The 26,780-nt window shown below is 45.6% G+C and overlaps 1 protein-coding gene across 1 annotated transcript in view; it reads right to left on the bottom strand.

Annotated features, from left to right (window-relative positions):
- LOC144824267 (contactin-associated protein-like 5) overlaps positions 1-26,780 on the bottom strand; it is a 1,441,011-nt gene that overhangs the window by 65,828 nt on the left and 1,348,403 nt on the right. The window contains exons 19-21 of the mRNA XM_078683402.1: positions 24,088-24,327; positions 14,572-14,793; positions 4,083-4,213 (exon numbers count right to left, since the gene is read on the bottom strand). Of these exons, the coding sequence (XP_078539528.1) occupies positions 4,083-4,213; positions 14,572-14,793; positions 24,088-24,327 (593 nt within the window). The remainder of the gene's footprint in view (positions 1-4,082; positions 4,214-14,571; positions 14,794-24,087; positions 24,328-26,780) is intronic.

Here is a 26,780-nt window from a genome sequence, read left to right as displayed (position 1 = left end):
GATAGTGATCCAATGGACTATTTGAGGCATATCAAAAATACACCGCTGCTCGAAGACGACAAAACTCTTTTATCAGCTCCTATTATATGGGAGGAGATCGAGAATGCAATTCTTAGTCTTGACGCTGGGAAAGCAATGGGGCCAGACCAAATCCCTCTTGAATTTTATCGTACCTATAGGAATATGCTTAAACCAGAGCTACTAAAGATATTTCTTCAAGGGAACCCACCTAGTTCATGGTCCTCGGCTACAATCGTAGTTTTTAGTAAGAAAGGTAAGGATCCCAAAGAACTAGGTTCATACCGACCAATATCCCTCATCACATCAGACAGTAAGATTTTTTCAAAAATTTTGGCCAACAGATTAAATAATATGATGCCTGATTTAGTATCTAAAATTCAGCATGGCTTTATCAAGAATAGAGACACGACAGATCATATAAGGCGTGTCATCACATTGTTAGACTGGGCACAGGCCACGGAATCTCCGGTCGGGGTTATCCTGCTGGATGCTGAAAAAGCTTTTGACAGGGTTGACTGGAGATTCCTGTGGTCTGTTTTGGCCTGGAAGGGTCTTCCGCTAGAGTTTATTACGGCCATACTGGCGCTCTATTTTAGTCCTAAAGGAGCGATTCGTATAGGTACAGAAACTTCTGATTCTTTTTCGATCACTAGGGGGACAAGGCAGGGTTGTCCCTGTTCCCCTTTATTGTTTGCACTCTACATAGAACCATATTTGAATAAACTTATTAAAGAGACAGGGATTCCACCAGTAAAAGTGCATAATGTTGATCACAAGGTTTTTGCCTATGCAGACGATGTTGCCATTGTGACTTCAGATGCTGCTTTAGCTATACCCAAAATTATAGAAATGGCACAGGAGTTTGGTCTATTATCAGGATATAAGCTTAACATCTCTAAAACTCAAATTTTACACTCATCTGTCGGTCAACCGACAGGCATAGCTCTAGCTCCCATAGGCACATACCTTGGAGTAACTACTTCAGCTAAGGTGGAGGACATAGTTGGGTTAAATTTGGATCCATTGTTAATTTCCACAAATAGGACATTAGAAAGGCTAAACAATCTGCATTTGTCACTTTACGGCCGCACAAATGTGGTGAAAATGTTGATTTATCCAAAATTTCTTTATTTTTTTCGCACTATACCACTTCTTTTTCCTTCTTCCTTTTTTAACAAAACTGATCGAATGGTATCTAGGTTTATATGGGGTTACCATCGCACCAGAAGAGCTTTAAAGTGGTGTATTTTGCCGAAACTACGTGGCGGCCTGGGAGTACCGAGCTTCCGACTTTATTATTGAGCAGTTACACTTAAACTTATGGGGATCCTATTATTTCATGATTTCAACCTAGAAACATTTATGACACCATCCATATATGAAATGCTGCTGGGGAAGGAGGCGCGGCAATGCTTGGTGAAATTTTTTGAACCGAGCTATTACCAGAAAACAAAGTTTAAGACAATGATTTCAGTATTTCAGATATGGAAACAAATAAATAAGAAGTTTCACCTTTTACCTATGTTCAATTATTATACGCCGCTTTATGGGAATAGTCCTCTTTCTGGGATCTTTGTGGATCCCGTCATGTATCGGTGGCAAATCTCGCATGTTTATTTGCTGGGGCAATTATATCAAAATGGGTCTTTTGTTTCATTTGCAGAATTACACGAAAAATTTGGACTCACAAGGGGTGATTTTTTTAAATTCTTGCAGATCCGTAGTTTTCTGGAAACCAATAATTTATTATATACTGACTTAATGCAGACAAAAAATGTGTTAGAGAGCTGTAGAAAGAAAAATCGAATCGGTGTTGTTTACCAACTGTTGCTTGATAAGATGCAAGATGACCTAGTCTCTTATGCTGAGAAATGGCAAAAAAGCTTGGGAATTAAGGAAATAGATGTTTCTAGGGCTTTTGAGATATGCAATAAGGTCTTAGTTAATGGCTCTCTTAAAAGTCAACATTTTATGTCTGCTTTAGACTTGTATTATACACCGTCAAAACTTGCAAAGTGGAAAGCACTAAAAGGTACAAATTGCAGTCGTTGTGGGCTTTTTGCTGCTGATTTAAATCATATGTTTTTTGGTTGCCCGAAATTGATTCAATTTGTATCTAAAGTTCAAGAATTTCTAAATATTGTGATGAAAACTAATGTGATCTTATCATCTGCACTTATAATTTTTGGAGTTCAAACTGAATCCGAAGTGCTGTCAGCAGCTGAAGAAGGTTTTTTATTCATAACTATGGCAGTATTTCGATCTTGCATAACCTCACGATGGTTAGATAAGGACCCCCCAACTTTTAGTCATTGGCAATCTAAATTGTTAAATATATATAGGATGGAAAAGGCTGTTTATAAATTTAAGGGACGGAAAAAAAAGATTTTTGCTAAAAAATTATAGTCTCCGATTGAAACTTGGATCTGAAAAAGCTATTGATGTATTAAATTTTAGTCATTTGATTATGGGATATGGGGGGAGGGGTCTCCCCCCAGTTGAAGTATTCTAATGAATTTGTATGCGCCTTATTGTTTTATTAGGCAATACTAATTGGTTTTTTTCTCACTTTTTCTCTTCTCCCTTTTTTTTATTCATTTATTGTTGTAATTGTATTTGTAAACGTAACTTACCTCTGCCACAAAAACTAATAAAAAAAGAAAAGATTTGCATTTTCTTGCCATGTTATTTAGCAAACGCTGCGGCATAATTTCAAGGGTCCTGGGGTCAGCTATGTTAAATTATTACAGCAATCATATATGATGTACAATGAACTTGGAAAATGGCCGTTCATTGCTAAGTTCAATTTACTTTTTGTATTGCAAGCATAAGACCGCCAACCTTAGGTGGCGCCATGTTTTCTTTTTTCCTACTTTTATTCTTTTGATTTATCCTCTAAACGTTTATGTAGTTTCTGTTTTATTGCAGATAGTTGAAGAGGTGAATGAAGGAATGGGTTAATGCATAGATACATGGATGTATGAGTGCAAGGATGAGTGACAGAGTGCATGTATGTTGACTTAATGTGAACCTAAACTCATCGCTGACTGAAGAGGTATTCCAGATCCATTTGCGTTCATGACAATTAAACCTACAATATACCAGAGGAATTATACAAGATTAATTATGTCATAGGCATGTAAGACTATTGTCGCTCTGTGCAAGTTTAGAAATGTACAATTTTTATTGAAGCACACTTGCGACTTTCAATCCTCATTAAGTTTTGTGCTTCTAAACTAAGAGCCTCATTACGATGGCGGTGGGACAGCTACAATCAGCCCATCAGTGGCCGTCCCACTGCCCCATGAATTTTGATGGCAGGCGTATGGTTGGAGACCACGAAAAAGCAGCAGAAAGGGACACTGGGGACCCTTAGCGGACCTCCCTTCCACCCTCGCCCTATGACATGGGCCCCGGGGTAAACCTATGGTGCCCCCCTACATATCCCTGCACCATGTGGCAGGCACTGCTTGGTCCTTGCTACATAGTGCAGGGATATGTACAGAGTGTATATTTTGTACTGCGGCATGTGCTGCAGCGGGCAGCACACTCCACAATACAAAAGATACACATTGGATCGTGATACCAATTGAGGGACCACTGACAGCCCATGGTGGTCCCATTTCCGAAAGGATGGACCACCATCCTAATCAGGCCCTAAATTTCTCAGCTATAACAATTTTCACTTTGAACACCACTTCACTCCACTGTTGAATTCCATATGCAATCTTCACAGAAAGACCACCTCCATCTAAAGTTTTTGCTGGAATTCATCACACTCCCTTTCTGAATTTGAAGTAAGAGACCATCACTCTTAGTTCTGTTACACATGTATTAAAGATATGTTTTGGATGAATTAGGAGTTGCACCAAAACCAGTTAATTAGAGAACATTTTGCAATTTCACTACCACCTAGGTTATGACTCATGACCAGTCCAGAATATTACCTTCTTTGATATGGATGAAATTAACAATTATTTACATTCAGAGATATTAAAACTGTGCAGTCCTCTGTGCAGCAATGTGACTTAAAATATGAAAAATGTGTTCAAGTATGTTACCTGAATTGAAACTTCCTTCCCATCTCTATTTATCTGGACAAAGTGAACATCCCCTTTGGCAAGGTCTGCAGAATCTATTGTTAACACGGTGGTTCTTACTTGATTCAGTTTGTAACGTACTTGCAAACTTCCTTAAAAAGAGAAAACATACATTATGTGGTCACATATACGTTTCCATATTATCTATTGCTCAGCATGAATAGTGTGACTTACTTACAGAGACCGATATCTTGTAATAATGTGTGAACACTGTTGTACCATTCATGAATGCTCAGCCTGCTGTTTCAGACTGTCTCTTAGATATTACCAATTACCAATTACAATTTTAGACCTTTTGAGGCATATTTATGAGAGGGTTGGATCACGTTTGCACCATGCAACGTGGTACATGCATGATGCAGAGCTCTAAGACAGATTTATAAAGCCACGCAAAGCCACTATGTGTGCCTCTGAGTGGCTTCATAAATCTGCAGTAGTTCAATGCAAAGCAAATTTCTGCATTGTGCTACTCTGCTCTGGGTAGGCGTTCCATGGGCATTGCGGTGGGAGTTCTCAAGCAACTCCATTGAATTTTTACAGATTCCCAGATTTACAAGACCATGTAAACCTGGAAACGTGCCAAATTATTACATCTTCCCAGGCGAGGCCTAATGATGAGAAATTCCTTTATTTCTCCTTGTGACGTCCTCTTTCTATGTTTTCTGCATTCTGTAGCATGCATAGAAGGGGAAATATGCCTCAGGGGTGTGACTTTGTGCAGGAAGGTGCACCTTCCTGCACAAAAACAATACTGCATGCAACACAGGCACCCTGTCACCATGGTGAAAGGGAGGCTGCTTAGCACTAAGTTTCCAAATGGGCACCAGAGTAAGGGAAAGGATAGGAATGCACCGCATTCCCTTAAATACGGCGCAATGCTACCCTTTCCCTATGGCGCAGAAAGTTGACTAGCTGCACTACTCCATAGTTTCATAAATTAGACACCTTATATTTAGGAGAATGCTGATATGAGGCATTATGTATTCATCAATGGCAAGCCAAAATAAACTGGATAAAACAGAGCAATACTTTCCTAATTCGCAATTTTAAATAACTTAGAATTGATTACCATATCTCGGTTATTAAAGCTAATACATTTTTATTGTGCTCACGTCTTTTCTCCTACTTACTTCGATCATTAGTAGCTGTACGAAATCTCTTTTTTCTTTTTCAAGTACTCAGTTGTTTCACTAGGACCAATCACAGCAGACACATTTATTGATTGACTTGCTTAATTTATTTGGCATCTGTATGCTGTTTTCCAAACCCATAAAGTCATATTCACTTAAACTTATCAAACATGCCATAGAAAATCGACCATCTTCTGAGAAGGATAATATTAGAATAAGTGGGTTCCACTGATGAACAGTGAGGTGCAACCCAAGGATAATCGCAGACTCCACAGTCGTCAATCTATACAGTGTACACAGCAGTCAGGATAGCACAGCCCAAGAATAATCACAGGAGGCACAGCTTCAGGCTCATGTGGTTCTCTCCAAAGCAGAGATGATGCCACCCATGAATATCACAGAACCAACCCATTTGGCATACTTGGCTCACCAAAATCTACAGATGAGGCAACCCAAGGATATATATTCAATGTGGATTTAATGAAGTTGGCTACTTTGATGATCATAATCAAGCGATACTGGGCTATAGATTAGTCCTTGTTCAAGCACCATTTCTCAGGTCTAACTGACCTGGAAAGTGTTAAATTAACTTTTGTATGAAGGAGGAGCCATATATGTCAGACAGCCCACTATGTGAATGTTTTAGATGCTCAGGTGAAAGAGCATTACAAATTATGTTTGGATTGATAAGGCTTTCTGTTGTAAAATGTTGGATCTCAAGGTAATGTAGTGACTAGAGAGCCACTACACCCCTGTATTGGTAACATTGATGATGCCTACTGCTGTAGTTTGACTGGAGCCTTCTCCAAATCGCTTAGTTTTTACAAATTGCATTCGCTTTACTCATTACTGCCACTTCCAGTGAACATCTAGATGGCACATTAAGTGGTTATATTATTGAACATTAGAACTTATCCATTCCCACAGCTATAATGAATATGTGTTTCTTTCTATGGCAGTAAGAAAGAATATTACACTGACTGCACTTGTCCAACAATCTAGCCTTTGTATTAGCAACAGTAATTACCAAAATATACTACTACAATTCTGTTTTTACTCAGCTCCCAAAAAGATATCTGCAAGCTCCAACGAAGGCATAGCTATGCTTCCGGGATTGCAGAAGGCCAGACATTTTGCAACCATTTCAACCCTGCCTCAAGTGCCCTTATATGGCACTTTACAATGTAAAATTTCATCTGAGTCGCAACCACTACACAAACTACAACCCATGGTATTTCACACAGTGCTTCTGGCTCTACCAAGCACTTATACCATACTTTTTTTTTTACTTTTTTGTTTCCAGTTTCAGTATATAGGAACACAATGATCAGTACATTGCAAAATATACAATCATCAGCAGCAAGAAGAGTATGCACATCAAAGTATTTGAAAACAGCAGTAGCAAGTGATGGAAGTGGGGAACGTCTTGCGGGCACTCGTCAATGACAAAGCAGTTATGGAAAAAACATAGGTATGCGATAATATAAGACTGCGATCACCCAAAGAGCCGGGGATGTCCCAAGCAACACCACAACATCGATGGCAATATGGAAAAAGAATAAAGCATTAACATAAGCATATGTAAGCAAATTCAACATCAGCCAATCCCCTCGGGGACAATACCACCCGCTGTCTGTGACTGTTGTTCGGCCCTTTTCCTGGCAATATATGCCCTGTACGGGCCCCAAATGTCCACTGGTCTGGACGGGCTAGGGATCAGAGTGGAGTATTCCTCACAGTTGATGTTACAGAATGCTAAGCTACCAAGCCACGCTTTCAGCGTTGGGGATCTTTTTCTACCCCAAAACAGAGCGACTTCCCTCTTGGCCAACAGAAAGCCCAAAGCAGCAAGTCGTCTGACGGACCGGGGGAAATTTGCGACATAGCCCAGCAATGCGATCTCAGGGGTGGGAACAAGTTGCATGGATAGGATATCACCCAGTGTATCATGTATCAATGACCAGTAGTTTGGTAATTTAGGGCAAGCCCAAGAAAGGTGAGCAAAATCAGCAAAGGGAGCCCTACATTTCGAACAGTGGTGGGGCCTATTGGGGTCGATTCTGTGTGAGCGTGATGGTGTATGGTACAGCCTGCAAAGACACTTAAAATGAAGGAGTTTGTGCCTGCTGTTTAAGGAAACGTCCTTAGTTGCCCTACAGCATTGCTCCTATTGATCATCGGTGATGGGTTTACCCAGGTCTATCTCTCACGCAGCACGCACCCTGGTGTCAGAGACAGGCATGGATTCACAACATTGCTTGTATAGTTTAGAGACCATATGTGCCCCGTGGTGTGTTGGACAATCAGCGTCAATGAAGAGGTCGGCTCTGGGGCCATTGGGAAGGTGGAGAACGTGGCACGAAGCATGGATTGTATACGTGTTAAAACAAAGGTGTCCATAAAAGAACGCTCGGAGAATCGGGTATCCTCCGACACAGAGAAGGCGTGACCCTCAGGGAAGAGGTCGCCCACAGTGTAAATGTGGAACTTGTCCAGCGTGAGTTTAACCAGTGCCTCCCCCGTTATCGGGAACAGAGAGGGGTTAGGCAAGGGCAGTGCCGATGAATACAACTGGGTGAGGCCCAGTAGTCTACACAATCTGTTCCATGCCCAGCACGTGGTCAAAGCCGTTTCAATATCATGGGGGTCGAGAGGGAAACTGGTGGGCAAAATAGTGGAAAGGTGTCGAGGGAACACCAGATCGGCTCCTGGCTTCAAATATGGGACGCGGGCGTCCGGATGGAACCAGGCAAGTGCATAACAACATTGTGCCGTCAGGAAATATAACAAAAAATCCGGGACCCCAAAGCCCCCTCTGGCATACGGCAGGGTCGAAACCCGGCAACTAACCCGAGGAGTCTTATCCCCCCAGACAAGGCACAATAACAAAGTACGTAGCTGCAAAAAAAATGTTTTGGTGAGCGGACGGGAATAATATTAAAAAGATACAAGAATCGCGGGAGGACAACCATACTAATTATGGCAACTCTCCCCGCCATAGATAATGGAAGATATAGCCACCTCACAATCTGGGACTCAAGCGAACTGATCGCCCTGCCATAGTTCAGTCTAATCATGGTGGTGGTATCAAGGTGGATATGGACACCAAGGTATTTGACCGAGTCTTGACACCATTCAAGGGGGAAAGAGTAGTTCCGGGCAGTCGTGCAGGGCGTGAGTGGAAAGATAACCTATTTGTGTCAATTGATGTTAAGACTGGAAAATTGACTGAAGCGAGTTATTTCTGAAATAAGGGGTTCAAGATTAAGTTGGGGCATCCTAACATATAGAATCGTGTCATCCGCATAGAGCGAGATTAAAAGGGGGCCAGTGCAAAACTGTAGTCCACGATGTAAGCGTTTCTCTTGGAAATGTGAACCAGGGAATCCATCGCCAAAAGAAAAAGCAGTGGGGACAGGAGGACGCCCTGCCGTGTGCCTCGGGACAAGAAAAAAGGGGCAGAAATGGTGCCGTGAAGATGCAGTCTAGCGGTGGATTTAGTGTACAGTAAAGCCACTGTGGAGACAAAGCATTCAGGCATACCCATACATCTCATGATGGACAGGAAAAAGGGCCACTCAAGGGAATCAAATGCCTTTTCCACGTCGAGGAAGAGTGGCTGGGTCCATCCTGTGTAAAACAGTAAACAGGGTCCTCAGATTGAAGGAAGTAGACCGGTGTGGCACAAAGCCCGACTGCGCTGGCGAGATGATAAATTCCATCAATAGGGACAGATGAATCGGAATGACCTTGGCAAGTATTTTATAATCGAGGTTCAATAAAGACAAAGGCCTGTAAGAACTGCACTGTTCAGGGTCCTTGCCGGGCTTAGGAAGAATAATAATGACCGCTTCTCTAAATGTAGGAGGAAGGAGATCCACCTCCAGAGCCTCGGCATAGACCTCTAACAGCCTCGGGACCAAGACATCTTTGTAAGCTTTATAAAACTCAGCGGAAAAGCCGTCAAGGCCGGGAGCAGAAGAGCCTTGCAATGCATCAATAGCCTCTACTGTGCTGTCCTGCGTAATGGGACAGCTAAAAAATCTTGCATGTGCCTTTCTAGGTAGACCATAGCAATCTCTGCCAGGTAGTCACCCTGATCTCGCAGGTCCCCCAAGAGCTTGGACGTATAGAGCGTTTTATAGTAGGAAAGAAAGGAAGCGCACATTTCCGGAGTAGAGTGCAGCAAATCGCCGTGGGGGCCAATAATTTCCTTGATATAAGACGAATCCCGAGGGGGGCGGAGGGTCTGAGCCAACAACCTACCAGGCCGCTCGCCCTCACCATAACGACGCGCGGCAGATTGTTTATTTAGGAACAGCAACTCTCGGTCCGCCGCCTCTCTAAACTCGAGCATCAGCGACAGACGCCGAGCCTCACCCACACTGGAGGAGGTGACCACTAACTCCCGATCCAAAGCGGCAATGTCATTTTCAACACGGGACAATGTGGAACGTAAAGCTCTTAGCACTCCCGCATGTTTAGCAATGCAAACACCCCTAATATAGGCATTGAACCCCTCCCAGATACCCGCCCAAGTGTCCACCGACCCAGTATTAAGTTCAAAATATTCTTCAATAGATTGCCGGACCTCCTCATTAAAAACCGGATCAAATAATGCCTTCCCTGGAGAGCGCCATTGTCTTTCATAGCCACCTGGTCTGGGATATTGAGTTTGAGGACAATCGGAGAGTGGTCCGATAGTGTATGAGGGAGAGTGCTCATCCCGCCCACCCACCCTCCAATTCCCGGGGAAATTAACCAGTAATATATTCTAGTCCATGTATTGTGAAACCCTGAGTAGTGGGTAAAGTCCGGGAGATGTGGATGCAATTTGTTTTCAATGTCTATCAAGGAGAAGTGAGTGCATAAGTCGAGAAGGATTCTTCGGGATTGGGGCTTATTATCAGGAGCAGAGGAGGTGCTGTCTCTGGCCGGGTCTAACAACAGATTAAAATCGCCCCCAACATTCAACAGTCCAGGGTCAAATGTGAGGAGCCGCACCTGTAGGTCATTAAAGAAGGATGGGGAGTCTACATTGGGGTCGTAAACCACAACAAACTTGATCTTATGTCCCAAAAGGGTACCAGTAACAATCAAGGAGCGAACCTCTACATCTGTCAAGATCTTGTGTAGTGCAAAGGGGACGCGTTTATGTATGAATATGGCAACTCCCCTGGAATACCTACTGTAGTTGGAAACAAATATATGGGAGCCCCAGCTCTTAGCAATGTGAGAAGGGTCAGAAGTGGACAAATGGGTCTCCTGTATAAATGCAATATCAATGTTGTGTCTAAGAATAAAGTTGAGGACTTGTCTCCGCTTCTTGGTGTTATTTAGTTCTCTAACGTTCCAGGACATCAGGGAGAGCCCAGAAGGACCAGGCTGATGCCCTAGCTTAACCATCGGAAAAAACAAATTAGAGTAGAGTAATGATGCACGCAAATCCACTGCCATAAAAGAACAAAACAAGCAATGATTCGAAAAGAAGCAATGTAACTGAGCAAACCCCCCACCCCCCACCCAGCCTCATGCAAATCCCCAAGAGGCAAACCCCAATTATCATGGTCAAATACGAGTGCAGTGTACACAATACCAATACAATAGAAAAAGAGTAAGCACTATGCAAACAAACCATACCAATCAGAAAATTGTTGGTATTCACCATAGGGAGCGGCAACGCCACTCTGGTCAGGCATACAATAAAAACATGTCATCAAGCAAATAGGAATTAAATAAAGGCATTAAGCACAGCAGAACACAGTGATAATTGCAATAACCAGTCAACCAGTTACAGGTTCAGAAAAAAGGTCAACACTATTTTGTGAACCCCCCTGAGATGGAGAGCCCGCCCCCGGCATGGTAACAGACCCTGAGTTGTTTTTCCTATATTCCTGGTAGCATTCCTACGCCTCCATGGGGGTATCAAAGATGCAAAACCTGCCCTCCACATCAACCCTCAACCTTGCAGGATAGAGCGTGCCGTATCTAAGGCCAAGGTTTTTCAAGGTAGCCTTGACACCATTGAATGTGCGCCTTGCCTCCATGACCATGATGTTGAAGTCCGGAAAAAAAAGCCAGTTTTCTCCCTTGCCACTGAATATCACCCATGTCTCGGGCCGAACGGAGAGCAGCATCTCTATCCCGAAAGTTCATGAGTCTGGCAATGATAGGTCGTGGTGGGACACCAGGCCGAGGACGGGGCCCCAGAGATCTGTGGGCTCGCTCCACCACAAAGCCCTGAGTGAACGTGTCTCTGCCGAACAGCTCAGTGAGCAATTTCTCCACAAATACGTCCATACGCCCAGTGCAGGTTGTCTCCGTGACTCCAATGATGCGAATATTATTCCGACGACTGCGGGCCTCCAAGTCCTCATTCTTGATGGCAATGTCCTTGAGGATTTTCTCCACCCTGTCCAGCTGTTTCAGCGAGGCCGAAGCGCCTTCTTCAATATCCGAAACTCTTGCCTCAACTACGTCTAGCCCCCGGTCATGCACCTGCACCTTAGACCCCATCTCTGTGGGCTTTTTGTCAAGGTCATCAAATCAGCTATCGAGTGACTTGAAACCGGCCCTCATTTTGTTCAACATTGCTGTCGTGAGAGAGGCGGCGCTCTCCGAGTCATTGGAGACCATGGCCCGTTAGATGAACCCGGGGGTGCCTCGGAGGTGGGGCCGGGAGTCTTGTCAAAGTTCAGTTTGTGTTGGTTGGGGTCCTTCTTCCCCATATCACCTATACAGAGAGGCGAAGTGCCGTTGGACTGGCAAGGCCGCAGCCGAGAAGGAACCAAATTGCGGAATGCAACAGGCCCCGCGCAGGAAAGGAACTCTGCCTAGGCGCAGGGCAGCAGGATGGAAACTCGGCAAATGGTGGCACAGGGACAGTCGTGGTGATGATGGTGAATGAAAGTAGGCAGGCCAGAACACAGGAGGAGTCAGAGCAATGGCAGGGCCCAGGCAGAGCGTAGAGGAAAATGGAAAGCGGCGACGCTATAAAATGATCACCACCCACTCAGTGGCAGGCAATCTGTTGAGTGCTGGTGTCGCTAGGCAGGCATGCCGTGGTCTGGACCCCAATGCGTAGAAAAATTGGCAGAGCCCACCCGCATATATTGGCAAGCCCCTTGCTTGTGTTGGCTTGTGGGGGAGATCGAGGGTAATCAGGGTGGCAGGCGGCTTAAAAAAATATATCCAGAAGGCTGAGCTGCCACTTATTACATGTCCATACGCGGCCCCCAGGTCAGGCAACCCCCCTCATGGCGGGCGGTTGGCACGTGAGGGGGCCAAGGGGTTGAAGGGGAGATAGCGTGCCCGGTAGGGCCCGGCGCCACCACTGCCTGCAGTCAGGTCGCAGGGGCCTCCGCGCTAACCCGCCTCACCTCGTGCCGCAGCCCAAAATCCAGGCCCCAGCGTGGAAGCGCACAACAGGCCAGGGAGGACCCGAGCACACTCCGCAGCAGGGAGCCGCAGCGGGAGGGATGGGGGGAGAGCCCGAAGGATCAGCAGGGGTAGCGTGTACGGCGACGCCGGACCCCCACCAAGGCCGCACTCACTGCGACATCAGGGTCGCTGGATCACCTCGGGGAAATGCAGCAAGGCCGAGCTCTCCCCCAGTGCCGGATCGTTCACCGCCAGGCCAGTGCGCGGACGTCAGCATCCCGCAGGGTCCCAGGCTGTTGCAACGGATGTCAGGGGCAGATGGCAAGTGTCTGCTGCTGAAAGGATGGCACTACATCGCAGAAATTTAACATTTACAAAGCCCGACCGGTGGAGCTTCAGGCTGAGGTGGCCATCTTGATCGCCTCCGTGGCCACGGCCAACTTACTTATACCATACTTTTTATCCATGTAACCAGACACAGCATTTTTAGGAGAGTATCTTCCTCGTCCAGTGCTTTTTCACTAGTATTGCATCCAGACATTTCTGAGGCTTGAAGTAGGTTTCCTTATATTATAAAAATGCCCCCCTCATGGCAGGCGGTTGGCACGTGAGGGGGCCAAGGGGTTGAAGGGGAGATAGCGTGCCCGGTAGGGCCCGGCGCCACCACTGCCTGCAGTCAGGTCGCAGGGGCCTCCGCGCTAACCCGCCTCACCTCGTGCTGCAGCCCAAAATCCAGGCCCCAGCGTGGAAGCGCACAACAGGCCAGGGAGGACCCGAGCACACTCCGCAGCAGGGAGCCGCAGCGGGAGGGATGGGGGGGAGAGCCCGAAGGATCAGCAGGGGTAGCGTGTACGGCGACGCCGGACCCCCACCAAGGCCGCACTCACTGCGACATCAGGGTCGCTGGATCACCTCGGGGAAATGCAGCAAGGCCGAGCTCTCCCCCAGCGCCGGATCGTTCACCGCCAGGCCAGTGCGCGGACGTCAGCATCCCGCAGGGTCCCAGGCTGTTGCAACGGATGTCAGGGGCAGACGGCAAGTGTCTGCTGCTGAAAGGATGGCACTACATCGCAGAAATTTAACATTTACAAAGCCCGACCGGTGGAGCTTCAGGCTGAGGTGGCCATCTTGATCGCCTCCGTGGCCACGGCCAACTTACTTATACCATACTTTTTATCCATGTAACCAGACACAGCATTTTTAGGAGAGTATCTTCCTCGTCCAGTGCTTTTTCACTAGTATTTCATCCAGACATTTCTGAGGCTTGAAGTAGGTTTCCTTATATTATAAAAATGCCTCACGACTCATATCTTCAGAGTGTCCTATATGGAGCAAGGGACCAATTTGAACAAGCTGAATCTATGATTCTCACTTATATTGGCCACTAAGTGCCTCATGCCTTGAGGTTAATTTGTTCACAGCAGACGGACATCACTTAAGCAAAGAAGACTCTTGTTTATCAAGTGTTTATCTGTATCCTACACAGCCAGTTTTATATAATTTTTGGAATAGCCTTGAGGTTAATTTGTTCACAGCAGACGGACATCAATTAAACAAAGAAGACTCTTGTTTATCAAGTGTTTAGTTGTATCCTACACAGCCAGTTTTATATAATTTTGGGAATAGAAACAATTGCCCCTACTTGGGCATGTTATCTTGATCCACTTTTACTTGTTCCCCAAGCAAAGCAGCCAAAGCCTGGTTTCAGCAGCAAGCAAGCACCCCTCCAAAAAAACATGCTGCTAAAAGCAAATACATTTATCTAGACTACTCAGACTACACATGCTGAAACAGTTTTGAAAAGGGATCAAGGGATGGGGGCAAGAGACCAGAAAAATGAAAATTCTTCCAAACACAGGTATACACAAATTTATCTTTAACCTACTCCCAGATATACTTTTATAAGCATCAAGAATCAACTCATTAGGCCTGTAACTTACCATTCTGAGACAGAATCACAGCCATGGAATTCTGGAAATAGTTTATGGAGATTAAGATGCATGGAGCATGTGCTGTCAAGAATTTAAAAGATATGTTCTCCTTTGGTGGGCCTGTGTCTGCATATATAGAAGAAGGAGGCACACTGGCATTCATTGTTCCTGTATAAGGTTCCCTGAAGGCGTAGTTAATTGTAGATCCTGAAGCAAACAGTGCAGATACCTCTAAGAAAAAGAAAATGAAAAGCATTTCTGATTCTGATTCAGAAAGGCATACTGCCTATACCTCATCTTTTAATCTTTATACAACAATTCATTTTAAAATGTTAGAGTCTTTAGTATTTATATGAATGCATTGTTGACTAGGTATGGGCGAAATTTGCGAATTCGCGTTCCGCGAATTGGCGCGAAAACGAATTCGCAATCCGCAAAATCCGCAAATTCGTGCGAATTTGCGGATTTTTGTTTTTTTGCGCGTTGGCGGGGTTTTTTGCGTGTTCGCGGGGTTTTTTTGCGTGTTCGCTGGGCTTTTTGCGTGTTCGCGGGCCGCTTGCATGGCGAAGTTACCCCTGCAGTTGTGTATGGGCACAGCACCCTCTGGTTCACCACTGCCACCCTCTGGTTCATCACTGCCACCCTCTGGTTTACCACTGCCACCCTCTGGTTCACCCCTGCCACCCTCTGGTTCACCCCTGCCACCCTCTGGTTCACCACTGCCACCCTCTGGTTCAGCACTGCCACTCTCTGGTTCAACCCTGCCACCCTCTGGTTCAACACTGTCACCCTCTAGTTCACCACTGCCACCCTCTGGTTCACGACTGCCACCCTCTGGTTCATCACCACTGCCACCCTCTGGTTCACCCCTGCCACCCTCTGGTTCACCCCTGCCACCCTCTGGTTCACCACTGCCTCCCTCTGGTTCAGCACTGCCACGCTCTGGTTCAACCCTGCCACCCTCTTGTTAACCACTGTCACCCTAAGGTTCAGCACTGCCACCCTCTGGTTCACCACTGCCACCCTCTGGTTCACCCCTGCCACCCTCTGGTTCACCACTGCCACCCTCTGGGTCATCACAGCACCCTCTGGTTCAGCACTGTCAACCTCTGGTTCACCACTGCCACCCTCTGGTTCACGACTGCCACCCTCTCATTCATCACAGCACCTCTGGTTCACCACTGCCACCCTCTGGTTAACCACTGTCGCCCTCTGGTTCAGCACTGCCACCCTCTGGTTTACTACTGCCATTCTCTGGTTCACCACTGCCACACTCTGGTTCACCCATGCCACTCTCTGGTTCCCCACTGCCACCCTCTGATTCACCCCTGCCACCCTCTGGTTCACCCATGCCACCCTCTGGTTCACCACTGCCACCCTCTGGTTCAGCACTGCCACCCTCTGTTTCACCACTGCCACCCTCTGATTCACCCCTGCCACCCTCTGGTTCACCCCTGCCACCCTCTGGTTCACCACTGCCATTCTCAGGTTCACCACTGCCACCCTCTGGTTCACCCATGCCACCCTCTGGTTCCCCACTGCCACCCTCTGGTTCACCCCTGCCAGCCTCTGGTTCACCCCTGCCACCCTCTGGTTCACCACTGCCACCCTCTGGTTCATCACAGCACCCTCTGGGTCACCCCTGCCACCCTCTGGTTCAGCACTGTCACCCTCTGGTTCACCACTGCCACCCTCTGGTTCACAACTGCCACCCTCTGGTTCATCACAGCACCTCTGGTTCACCACTGCCACACTCTGGTTAACCACTGTCACCCTCTGGTTCAGCACTGGCACCCTCTGGTTCACCACTGCCACTCTCTGGTTCACCACTGCCACCCTCTGGTTCACCCATGCCACCCTCTGGTTCCCCACTGCCACCCTCTGGTTCACCCCTGCCACCATTTGGTTCATCACTGCCACCCTCTGGTTCAACCCTGCCACCCTCTGGTTCACCCCTGCCACCCTCTGGTTCAGCACTGCCACCCTCTGGTTCAGCACTGTCACCCTCTGATTCACCCCTGCCACCCTCGGGTTCACCCCTGCCACCCTCTGGGTCAGCATTGTCACCCTCTGGTTTACCTCTGCCACCCTCTGGTTCATCACTGTCACCCTCTGGTTCATCTCTGCCACCCTCTGGTTCACCACTGCCACCCTCTACCGAGACCTTTTGTGGCGCAGCGGCAGCACAAAAGATGCGTTATGGTGCTGGGTATTAACAACGTGACGCATCTCTCTGTGAGATGCGTCACGTTGTAAAGCCCTGCGTCCTAAAAGTGGCTGAGTGAAATCTACAAGATTTTACTCAGTCACTTTTAGGCCAATGCTGCGTCAAAACCCTTCGCCTGCTTGAAGCAGGCTCAAGGCTTGATGCAGCATTGGGGAGATAGGGCACCCCCAGAGCATTGCTGGAGCTGCGTCATAATCGCGATGCAGCTCCAGCAATGCGCTGCTTTCACGGCACAGATGCGTGACGCATCTGTGCCGTTATGGCCACATGGTGCGCCGCATTGTAAATGCGGCGCACCATGGGTGGCGGAGCTGCGGCGCACAATAACTGGCGCATCCCTGGGGATGCGCTAGTTATTGTAAATCTGCCCCTATACATTTAGCCAACGAGGGAGGACTTACTGATTAGACAGTAGAAAGTACTCCAGTTGAGTAGAGGTATTGCACAAAAAGGTGGCGTCTTCGTGGACAAACATGAAGGGCGGGATTCATTCTGTCCCCAGCTAGACTCGTTTTTTTGTGCCCTTCTGCCCTCTGTTATTCCCTTGTTTTTGTACCCTTCTGCCCTCTGTTAGACTCGTTTTTTGTGCCCTTCTGCCCTCTGTTAGACTCGTTTTTGTGCCTTTCTGCCCCGTAAGACTCGTTTTTTGTGCCCTTCTGCCCTCTGTTAGACTCGTTTTTCCCTTGTTTTTCTGCCCTTCTGTCCTCTGTTAGACTTGTTTTTTGTGCCCTTCTGCCCTCTGTTAGACTCGTTTTTCCCTTGTTTTTCTGCCCTTCTGCCCTTTGTTAGACTGCTTTTTGTGCCTTTCTGCCCTCTGCATCACCACATCATCACTCAGCGCTACTCCAGCATCACTCAGCTCCACCACATTATCACTCAGCACCACCACATTAACACTCAGCACCACCACAGCACCACTCAGCACCACCACAGCATCACTCAGCACCACCACAGCATCACTCAGCACCACCACAGCATCACTCAGCACCACCACAGCACCACTCAGCACCACCACAGCATCATTCAGCACCACCACAGCACCAATCAGCACCACCACAGCACCACTCAGTGCCACCACAGCATCATTCAGCAGCACCACAGCATCACTCAGCACCACCACATTGTCACTCAGCACCACCACAGCACCGCTCAGCACCACCACAGCATCACTCAGCACCACCACAGCATCACTCAACACCACCACAGCACCACTCAGCACCACCCTACCATCACTCAGCACCATCCCAGTATTACTCACCACCACCACAGCACCACTCAGCATCACCACAGCACCACTCAGCACCACCACAGCACCACTCAGCACCACCCCAGCATCAATCTGCGCAACCATTGAACAACAACTGGTTCAAATATGTTCTCTCAATGTTTCAAACTTTATTACAAATGTCACGAAAAGATGTAAATATTTCCCTTCTGTTCTTGGATTTTCGTCACAATAAAATACACTGAACATAATCTTCACAAAAGTTATTTACAAAAGTTTAAGCTATTGCCATTATAAATTAAAATCACTTTTATTCAAGTATTAATTATTTAAAAATTAAAAGCCATTGCAACTTGTAATATCAATACAGCTAAGTCACGTAAATACAAAACATGCGAGACCTATTGCATTGCAAATGCTTGTTTGTACTTTGTCATCTACGAGATCTTTGCAATGTTTAAAAAAAGAGAAAGAGAGAGAGATAGAGAGAGAGAGGGAGCGAGAGAGATAGTGGAAGAAAGAACGAAAGAAAGAAAGAAAAAAGAAAGAAAAGAGAAAGAGAAAGAAAGAAAGAGACAGACAGACAGAGAAAGAGCAAGAAAGTGAAAGTGAAAGGGAGAGTGGGAAAGAGAGGGAGAGAAAGAGAAAGAGAGAGTAAGAGAGAGAGGGGAGAGAAAGAAAGAAAGAAAGAAAGAAAGAAAGAAAGAAAGAAAGAAAGAAAGAAAGAAAGAAAGAAAGAAAGAAAGAAAGAAAGAAAGAAAGAAACAGGGAGAGAGAGAATAAGAAAGAGAGAGACAGCGAAAGAGCAAGAAAGTGAAAGAGAGAGAGAAAGAGAGAGAGAGAGAGACATGGAAAGAGAGAGAGAAAGAGAGAAAGATACACAGAGAGGGAGAGAGAGAGAGAGGAGGAGAGAGAGAAAGAGAAAGAGGGAGAGTGAGAGAGAAAGAAAGAGAGAGAGAAAGAGAGAGTGAGAAAGAGAGGATGTGAGAGAGAGAAAGGGAGAGAAAGAGAAGGAGGGAGAAGAGGAGAGAGGGAGAGAGAAAGAGAGAACGAGAGAGAAAGAAAGAAAGAGACAGAGAAAGAGCAAGAAAGTAAAAGAGAGAGAGAAAGAGAGAGAGAGACATGGAAAGAGAGAGAGAAAGAGAGAAAGACACACAGAAAGGGAGAGAGAGAGAGAGGATGAGAGAGAGAAAGAGAAAGAGAGAGAGAAAGAGGGAGAGTGGGAGAGAAAGAAAGAAAGAGAGAGAAAGAGAGAGCGAGAAAGAGAGGATGTGAGAGAGAAATAAAGAGAGGGAGATAGAGAGAAAGAGAGAGAGAACAACGGAGAAAGAAAGAGATAAGCAGAGAAAGAGGAAGAACTTGAAAGAGAGAGAAAAAGAGATAAATAGAGCAAGAAAGGAGAGGAAGAGAGAGATAGATAGAGAGAAAGAGAGAGAAAGAGAGGGAGAGAGAGAACGAGAGAAAGAAAGAGAGGCCGGATCTCTCAAGGGCCAGATTCTGGAGTTGCCCCTACAGAACATACAGTTTTTTTATTTTTAGCAAAATGCATATGAAAATTGTGCTGTAAAGGTCGCTTTTAGTTTAACCCCTCCTGATAACTCAAAATGGGTGTATTTGCCACCTCTCCCATCTTCCTGTTTTTTATATCTGTAAGTGCTTCCTGATGAGGTTTAATTCCTGGGACAGGTGCCTCGTTGCCTACTTGTAACTATTCTCTGACCCTGCTTCAAGGGTCAGAGCAGGGTCAGAGAAGAGTTGCAAGTAAGCAACGAGGCGCCAGGAAGCACTTAGCAGCAGGTGCCCAAGTTGAAGTTAATTTCTTTGTAACCCTTTTGTAAAAGGTTACAAAGAAATTAGGTTCAACTTTTGCACCTGCTGCTGTAACCCTTGCTTGGCTGAAAATTCGTCCCCGCTGATTCACGGATTTTACCGCGATTTCGCGAGATTCGCGGATCGCGAAATTGCGGAAAAATCCGCAAATTCGCCCGCGAAACGGATTTTACGCCCACCCTTATTGTTGACTAACAAATTATTTTAACAGTCTTTCTAATCATGAAGCAAATAGATTCAAGATATATGGAAGATCGGGCTAGTAAAATATAACAACATTATTCTTGTTTTCTTACTTTGAGTTGCACAGAGTGATCCACAATTAGCAGCCTGCAAAGGCCTTGGAGGTAGGACGGCATATACATTGGAGAAGCACCACTCACTGTATTACAGGTTAAGCAGTAGGTGACATTTGGCATTAATTGTGTGCAATAGAATTTTGCACAAAACCACGCCCAGCAAATTATTACTTAGCAATCACCCTCCTACTTTGGATATGCACTCTCTGTTGATGTCTTTTAAAAAAACAACAGTAAAATAAAATAGATTGGTACATGGCTTCTGCTCATGCCACCAGTTCCGATTCATGCCGTTTTGCCACCCTCTTACTCACTCAAAAGCATCAGTTCCTGGTGCTTGATAACATTTGTATTATTGGGCCCTATCTGAATGCCCAATGTATTTTTGGCGTACATGCACGCAGCATCCCTCTGCCCATATGGCTGGGATTTAGCTGTATATGTTGTAGTCCTTTTTACAATTAAATGTTATGTTTCCTGCATCCAATAATACAATACCCGCATAGAGGAAGCTTTCACAGACAACATATAAACACTTCTAACACAGACTCAAAACAAAAACAACATTTGACCCACAGACCCTACAGGATTAGTGAGCGATCCACATGGATAAGCTATTTAGCACCCAACACATGGGTAGTTACTGCTATACAAATGCTACAATACAATACAATGCAATGCAATACAAGGCAATGTGGTCACAGCTACATTATCTGTATGGCAAACAGTCTTTAAGATACTTGTCCAAAGGTTGGACACTGACATACTTCTTTGCACTGCAATGCCTAAATCTTTCATGTGAGAGGGGATACAGGCTTTGATTACCTTTCCCTTTACACTTAAAGATCATTGTGGCCTCTAACCACTCTGCCAAATTGCAAAGATTACTAAGAGGTCATGTAGGTTGAACCCACATGTCAAGGAAGGCTAACACAAATTAACCATGAGGTCTCTATTAATTGCAACTCTACCACCTAGGATCTAGTATTTAGGATCAAAGTGTAGAGGCAAGTAACAAACAATAAAGACCTTTCAAAGTATCCCAAGACTGCACAGGCAAAAGAATGATGTGTCACTTCATAATTATGCTGCACCTACTTTTGAGCTCTCAGACTTGATTATCCTACGGCCAGCTTTAGGTTTGCCTAGATGTGGGAATTCTCTTTATAGTTTGTCTGACCATGTTGCAACTATGTAAAACCCAAAATATGGCATTCCAAATGGTCAGAGATTAACTTGTTTATTATGTGTTCCTTCAAGATCAGTTCGAGGCCTCAGAACACTTCTTTACCTATTACCATCGTTGGTAAGTCAAGTGAAGTCAAATTTGTTATGCATAATTAAGTAAAATCATCTAAAATCGTGACTAAAAGCAAATAAAACACAGCGAATATTGCCATTACATAAAACGCAAACCATTTGCAAGCAAATTGCATTGGCTACTGAGATACATAATTTATTCCCATATTAAAATTGGACAGCAAATTTATATTGATAAAGAGTGCTTTCCATCCCTTATCATTCAGACAATCATAGCAGGGACTTGATTCGAAATCTTAACCTTATCAGGAACTTCCTGACTCTGTACTTAGGAAGTTAAAAATTGTATCAGTAGATTACTACTAGGGCTGCATGGTATCATGTTCAAATATTACGTCCAATTAAAACATCTGAAAAGCGCCTTCCGGTCCTTCAGGAGGATTGGACAGATGCAAACAAGGTGAATCAAATCTTCTCGTGCCAAGTCACATAGTCTAGAGTTCAAATTTTCATCCTGGTTGAGCCACGGTAAAGTGAGATTTAGTGAAAGAAGATTGTCAAATCAAAAATGGTTTCATTTTTGTTTTAAAAGAATGTAATATCCTGAACCAAGATATGGTTAGAATTTTAGGGCCAGATGTAGGAACCCTAATACCGGTCGGTAACGGCCGAAATTACTGAATTTCGGCCGTTACCGACCGGTATTAGGCATTTGGGATGTAGGTGGCTACATTTCAGATTCAGTAATTTACCGAATCGGTATTTAAGAATTCGGTAAATTACTGAATTCTTAAATACCGATTCGGTAAATTACCGAATCTGAAATGTAGGAAGCACTCAAGTGAGTGCTTTTTACCTGTAAGGATTCGTTATTTACCACCAACTATAAATTGGTGGTAAATAACGAATACCTTTGAAAATGCAAATCAGTACATTTTCAACTGTGCCATGTGGCAGACATACATGCCCTTAGGGCATGTATGTCTGCCACATCTGCACACAAGCACGATTCAGGGGTGCAACAGGGTGTCAAAGTGACACCCTGCCACCCTTGAATGTTTCCCCCATTTTACCAAATCGGTATTTACCGATTCAGTAATTGCCCTTCATTCCTAAGGGCCTCCAGGCCCATAGGAATGAATGGCGATTACCGAATCGGTAAATACCGTTTCGGTAAATACCAAATCTTACAGATTCGGTAATTTTTACCGAAAATTTATCTACATCCCATTTAGCTATTCTTAAATATCGAATCGGTAAAATTTGGTATTTAAGAATAGGTAAATTGGGATTACCTACATCTGGTCCTTAGGGTTTTAATGAAGTTCAGTAACATCCATGCATGAAACCTTTGGACAACATCATCTTGTTATTACCATAACTCCCTAAATAGGTGAGCACTACTCCAACACTGACAAATGGAAGCCAACAGCATCAATATACCAAACATGCTTCTCCAGCAACCAAGGGTAGCATTTCCCACTCAAAGGTTTTTTTCTGACGGCCCATTATTGTTATCTTGATATCTTGAGCCCTTGTCAATCTGAACATTGTGATCACGGCTGCTTCAAAATAGTGTGCTCTACTGTTGACTGATATCTCCCATATAGTTGGTCTTAAGCTTGGCACATGTTACGAAAAGCGAACAAAATATGCTTCTGAAATCCTATGCTTGCCCCTGTTGATAGATGATTAAACTCTTCCAAATAATGTATTACTCTGCCAGTCAATTGCTTGCAATTGGTGTTTGTTTAAAAAATAGTCTGGAGAGCTGTAAGTTTTGAAGAAACGAGTAGCTCGAATTCAGGGTTCCAAATGTTTTGCAATTTTTTACTCTAGATGATGCTAGACTTGCGTGAGTAAAATGAATGTTAGAGCATCGCACATGTTTCAAGCTGTGAATAAACACTCTTTTAGCAGCAGTGGCTGTGCTGTTCTGGCAGAGGAGCGCCACACCATTGCCAGCAGAGGCAAATGAAAAAAAATTACATAATTATAATTTACGTCAGGAGCTGATTCTTGGGGGAGGAGCCATACGATGAATGGGGGAGGATCGTTGTGCACTGCTGTCAGTGCGCATGTCAGTTTGGACAGCCGTCTTAGGACAGCCAAACCGACATGCGCACTGACATCTCTCCAACTCAGCTGCGTTGTTGGGTGGAGAACAACAGCAGATACAGGATGCCAGTCCCTGATGGACTACAAAGCCAGCCCACACCGCTCAATCCCAATGCTGCTCTTATGAGTACTACCAGCATGAGAGCAGTGTCTGGATTGACCGTAGGGGAGTCTGGGAGCATCAGCCTGTGCACAGCAGAAGAGCAGCGAGCGGCAGGCAAGGCACTATCCGCTACTGTGTATTAGTCAAACTTGGACTGAATGAATAAACACTCGTTTCCCAAGAAAGGATATTGACAAGTAATGTAACACCCAGAATAATTATGTCCTGCACATTCTGTTTACCTGCATGTGTATCTGGCGATATTTTTGATAATTTTTCAAACAGCAATAAAAACTCTTCACCAAAGTCATTCGTAGCTGTCAACACATTGCCTAGTAATCTGTCAGAAAAATACCCTTGCCTACTTAACTATTGTTTTTCGACATCAGAAATGCTAATTTATCATTAGTGAAAAGTGTAATACCTTTTGTCTGGCAGCACTAGTTAATAGGAAAGGTTTTACCGTTTTTACAAAAGGGTCCTTCATACGCTGAGCTCGTGCAGTCACACGTCGAGCCGTTGTACTTTTCGATACACTTCCCGCCGTTGTGGCAGAGCTTGCCGTAACTGCTGCAGTGCCCTGTGCACCCTGGCTTAACCCCGGAAGTGACCCTGGCTCTCTCTTCAAGATCAAGGACCTGTCCGTTCAAATGCAGGGAACGGATGCACCCCAGAAATCCTCCCTGCCTGGAAGCTGTGCCCCCTGCAGTAACAAGAAACACAAGACATTATGGGATACAATTAAACGTTCAAGCAATAGAGTATTGAATACATACTAAAATTGTCCATTCATTATTTAGCTAAAGTGCTAGTGTGGAGCCTCAGGTCATAATTTGGTTCCTCAATTATTTAGGTCCTCGTTATCAATGACCATAAACAGGGAGCAATATTTATTGAATCTGATAAACTCAAACACCCAGATTTGATCAGGTGTGACAAGAAGCACCTATTTCCAAGTTTTTCCAGATAATGGGCATAGAATATGGATCAAACCCAATAGGTTCCGGTAATACAGGGGATTTTTACCCTGTTAAATATCAGCAGGTTTGATTTCAGGGTCATATAACATTTGCATTACTTGTAATTCCAATGTATGCAAGTGGGTTTACATATGAGTCTGATAACATCAGTTCACTGCTACAAGGGACTCAGAATAAAACCTGCCTCATTCTGCATAATCAGTGTAGTAGGTGGACATCTACCCACATGTAAATATTGGTATTTGTAAGGTGTGGCTTTAAGCTTCAATCAGAAACAACAAGTGATGGACTGAATGTGGATCAATGTCACACACTCCCCCAGTCAAAAGATCTGGGCCCAAATCCATCGTTTTTTTGCACTCCACACCACCCTGGGTTAGACAATGGCGATATGCAAATCAGCTCTGACCCTGTTGCCCCATGGGAACAGTCCAGTCCGAACTACAAAAGCCATGTCCTTCCCAGAACGGAATCAAGCATCCGAGGACCGGACCGGTTTCGAGGTAACACCTCTCTTCAGCCCGGCTAGCTTGACTCCAAGTGGTGTGGAGTGCCTGGGACCCACGTCTGGGCATCCCCAGCGCACTTAGGGCGGCAATTGCAAAAACAACAAGTGATGGACTGAATGTGGATCAATGTCACACACTCCCCCAGTCAAAAGATCTGGGCCCAAATCCATCGTTTTTTTGCACTCCACACCACCCTGGGTTAGACAATGGCGATATGCAAATCAGCTCTGACCCTGTTGCCCCATGGGAACAGTCCAGTCCGAACTACAAAAGCCATGTCCTTCCCAGAACGGAATCAAGCATCCGAGGACCGGACCGGTTTCGAGGTATCGCCCTAAGTGCGCTGGGGATGCCCAGACGTGGGTCCCAGGCACTCCACACCACTTGGAGTCAAGCTAGCCGGGCTGAAGAGAGGTGTTACCTCGAAACCGGTCCGGTCCTCGGATGCTTGATTCCGGTCTGGGAAAGATATGGCTGTTGTAGTTCGGACTGGACTGTTCCCATGGGGCAACAGGGTCAGAGCTGATTTGCATACAGCCATTATCTGACCCAGGGTGGTGTGGAGTGCAAAAAAACGATGGATTTGGGCCCAGATCTTTTGACTGGGGGAGTGTGTGACATTGATCCACATTCAGTCCATCACTTGTTGTTTTTTGCAATTGCCGCCCTAAGTGCGCTGGGGATGCCCAGACGTGGGTCCCAGGCACTCCACACCACTTGGAGTCAAGCTAGCCGGGCTGAAGAGAGGTGTTACCTCGAAACCGGTCCGGTCCTCGGATGCTTGATTCCGGTCTGGGAAAGATATGGCTGTTGTAGTTCGGACTGGACTGTTCCCATGGGGCAACAGGGTCAGAGCTGATTTGCATAAAGCCATTATCTGACCCAGGGTGGTGTGGAGTGCAAAAAAACGATGGATTTGGGCCCAGATCTTTTGACTGGGGGAGTGTGTGACATTGATCCACATTCAGTCCATCACTTGTTGTTTTTTGCAATTGCCGCCCTAAGTGCGCTGGGGATGCCCAGACGTGGGTCCCAGGCACTCCACACCACTTGGAGTCAAGCTAGCCGGGCTGAAGAGAGGTGTTACCTCGAAACCGGTCCGGTCCTCGGATGCTTGATTCCGGTCTGGGAAAGATATGGCTGTTGTAGTTCGGACTGGACTGTTCCCATGGGGCAACAGGGTCAGAGCTGATTTGCATAAAGCCATTATCTGACCCAGGGTGGTGTGGAGTGCAAAAAAACGATGGATTTGGGCCCAGATCTTTTGACTGGGGGAGTGTGTGACATTGATCCACATTCAGTCCATCACTTGTTGTTTTTTGCAATTGCCGCCCTAAGTGCGCTGGGGATGCCCAGACGTGGGTCCCAGGCACTCCACACCACTTGGAGTCAAGCTAGCCGGGCTGAAGAGAGGTGTTACCTCGAAACCGGTCCGGTCCTCGGATGCTTGATTCCGGTCTGGGAAAGATATGGCTGTTGTAGTTCGGACTGGACTGTTCCCATGGGGCAACAGGGTCAGAGCTGATTTGCATAAAGCCATTATCTGACCCAGGGTGGTGTGGAGTGCAAAAAAACGATGGATTTGGGCCCAGATCTTTTGACTGGGGGAGTGTGTGACATTGATCCACATTCAGTCCATCACTTGTTGTTTTTTGCAATTGCCGCCC

This window comes from Lissotriton helveticus, chromosome 3_1 (assembly GCF_964261635.1).
Source record: "Lissotriton helveticus chromosome 3_1, aLisHel1.1, whole genome shotgun sequence".
Classification (NCBI taxonomy): domain Eukaryota; kingdom Metazoa; phylum Chordata; class Amphibia; order Caudata; family Salamandridae; genus Lissotriton; species Lissotriton helveticus.
This window is presented reverse-complemented; position numbering and strand designations above follow the sequence as displayed.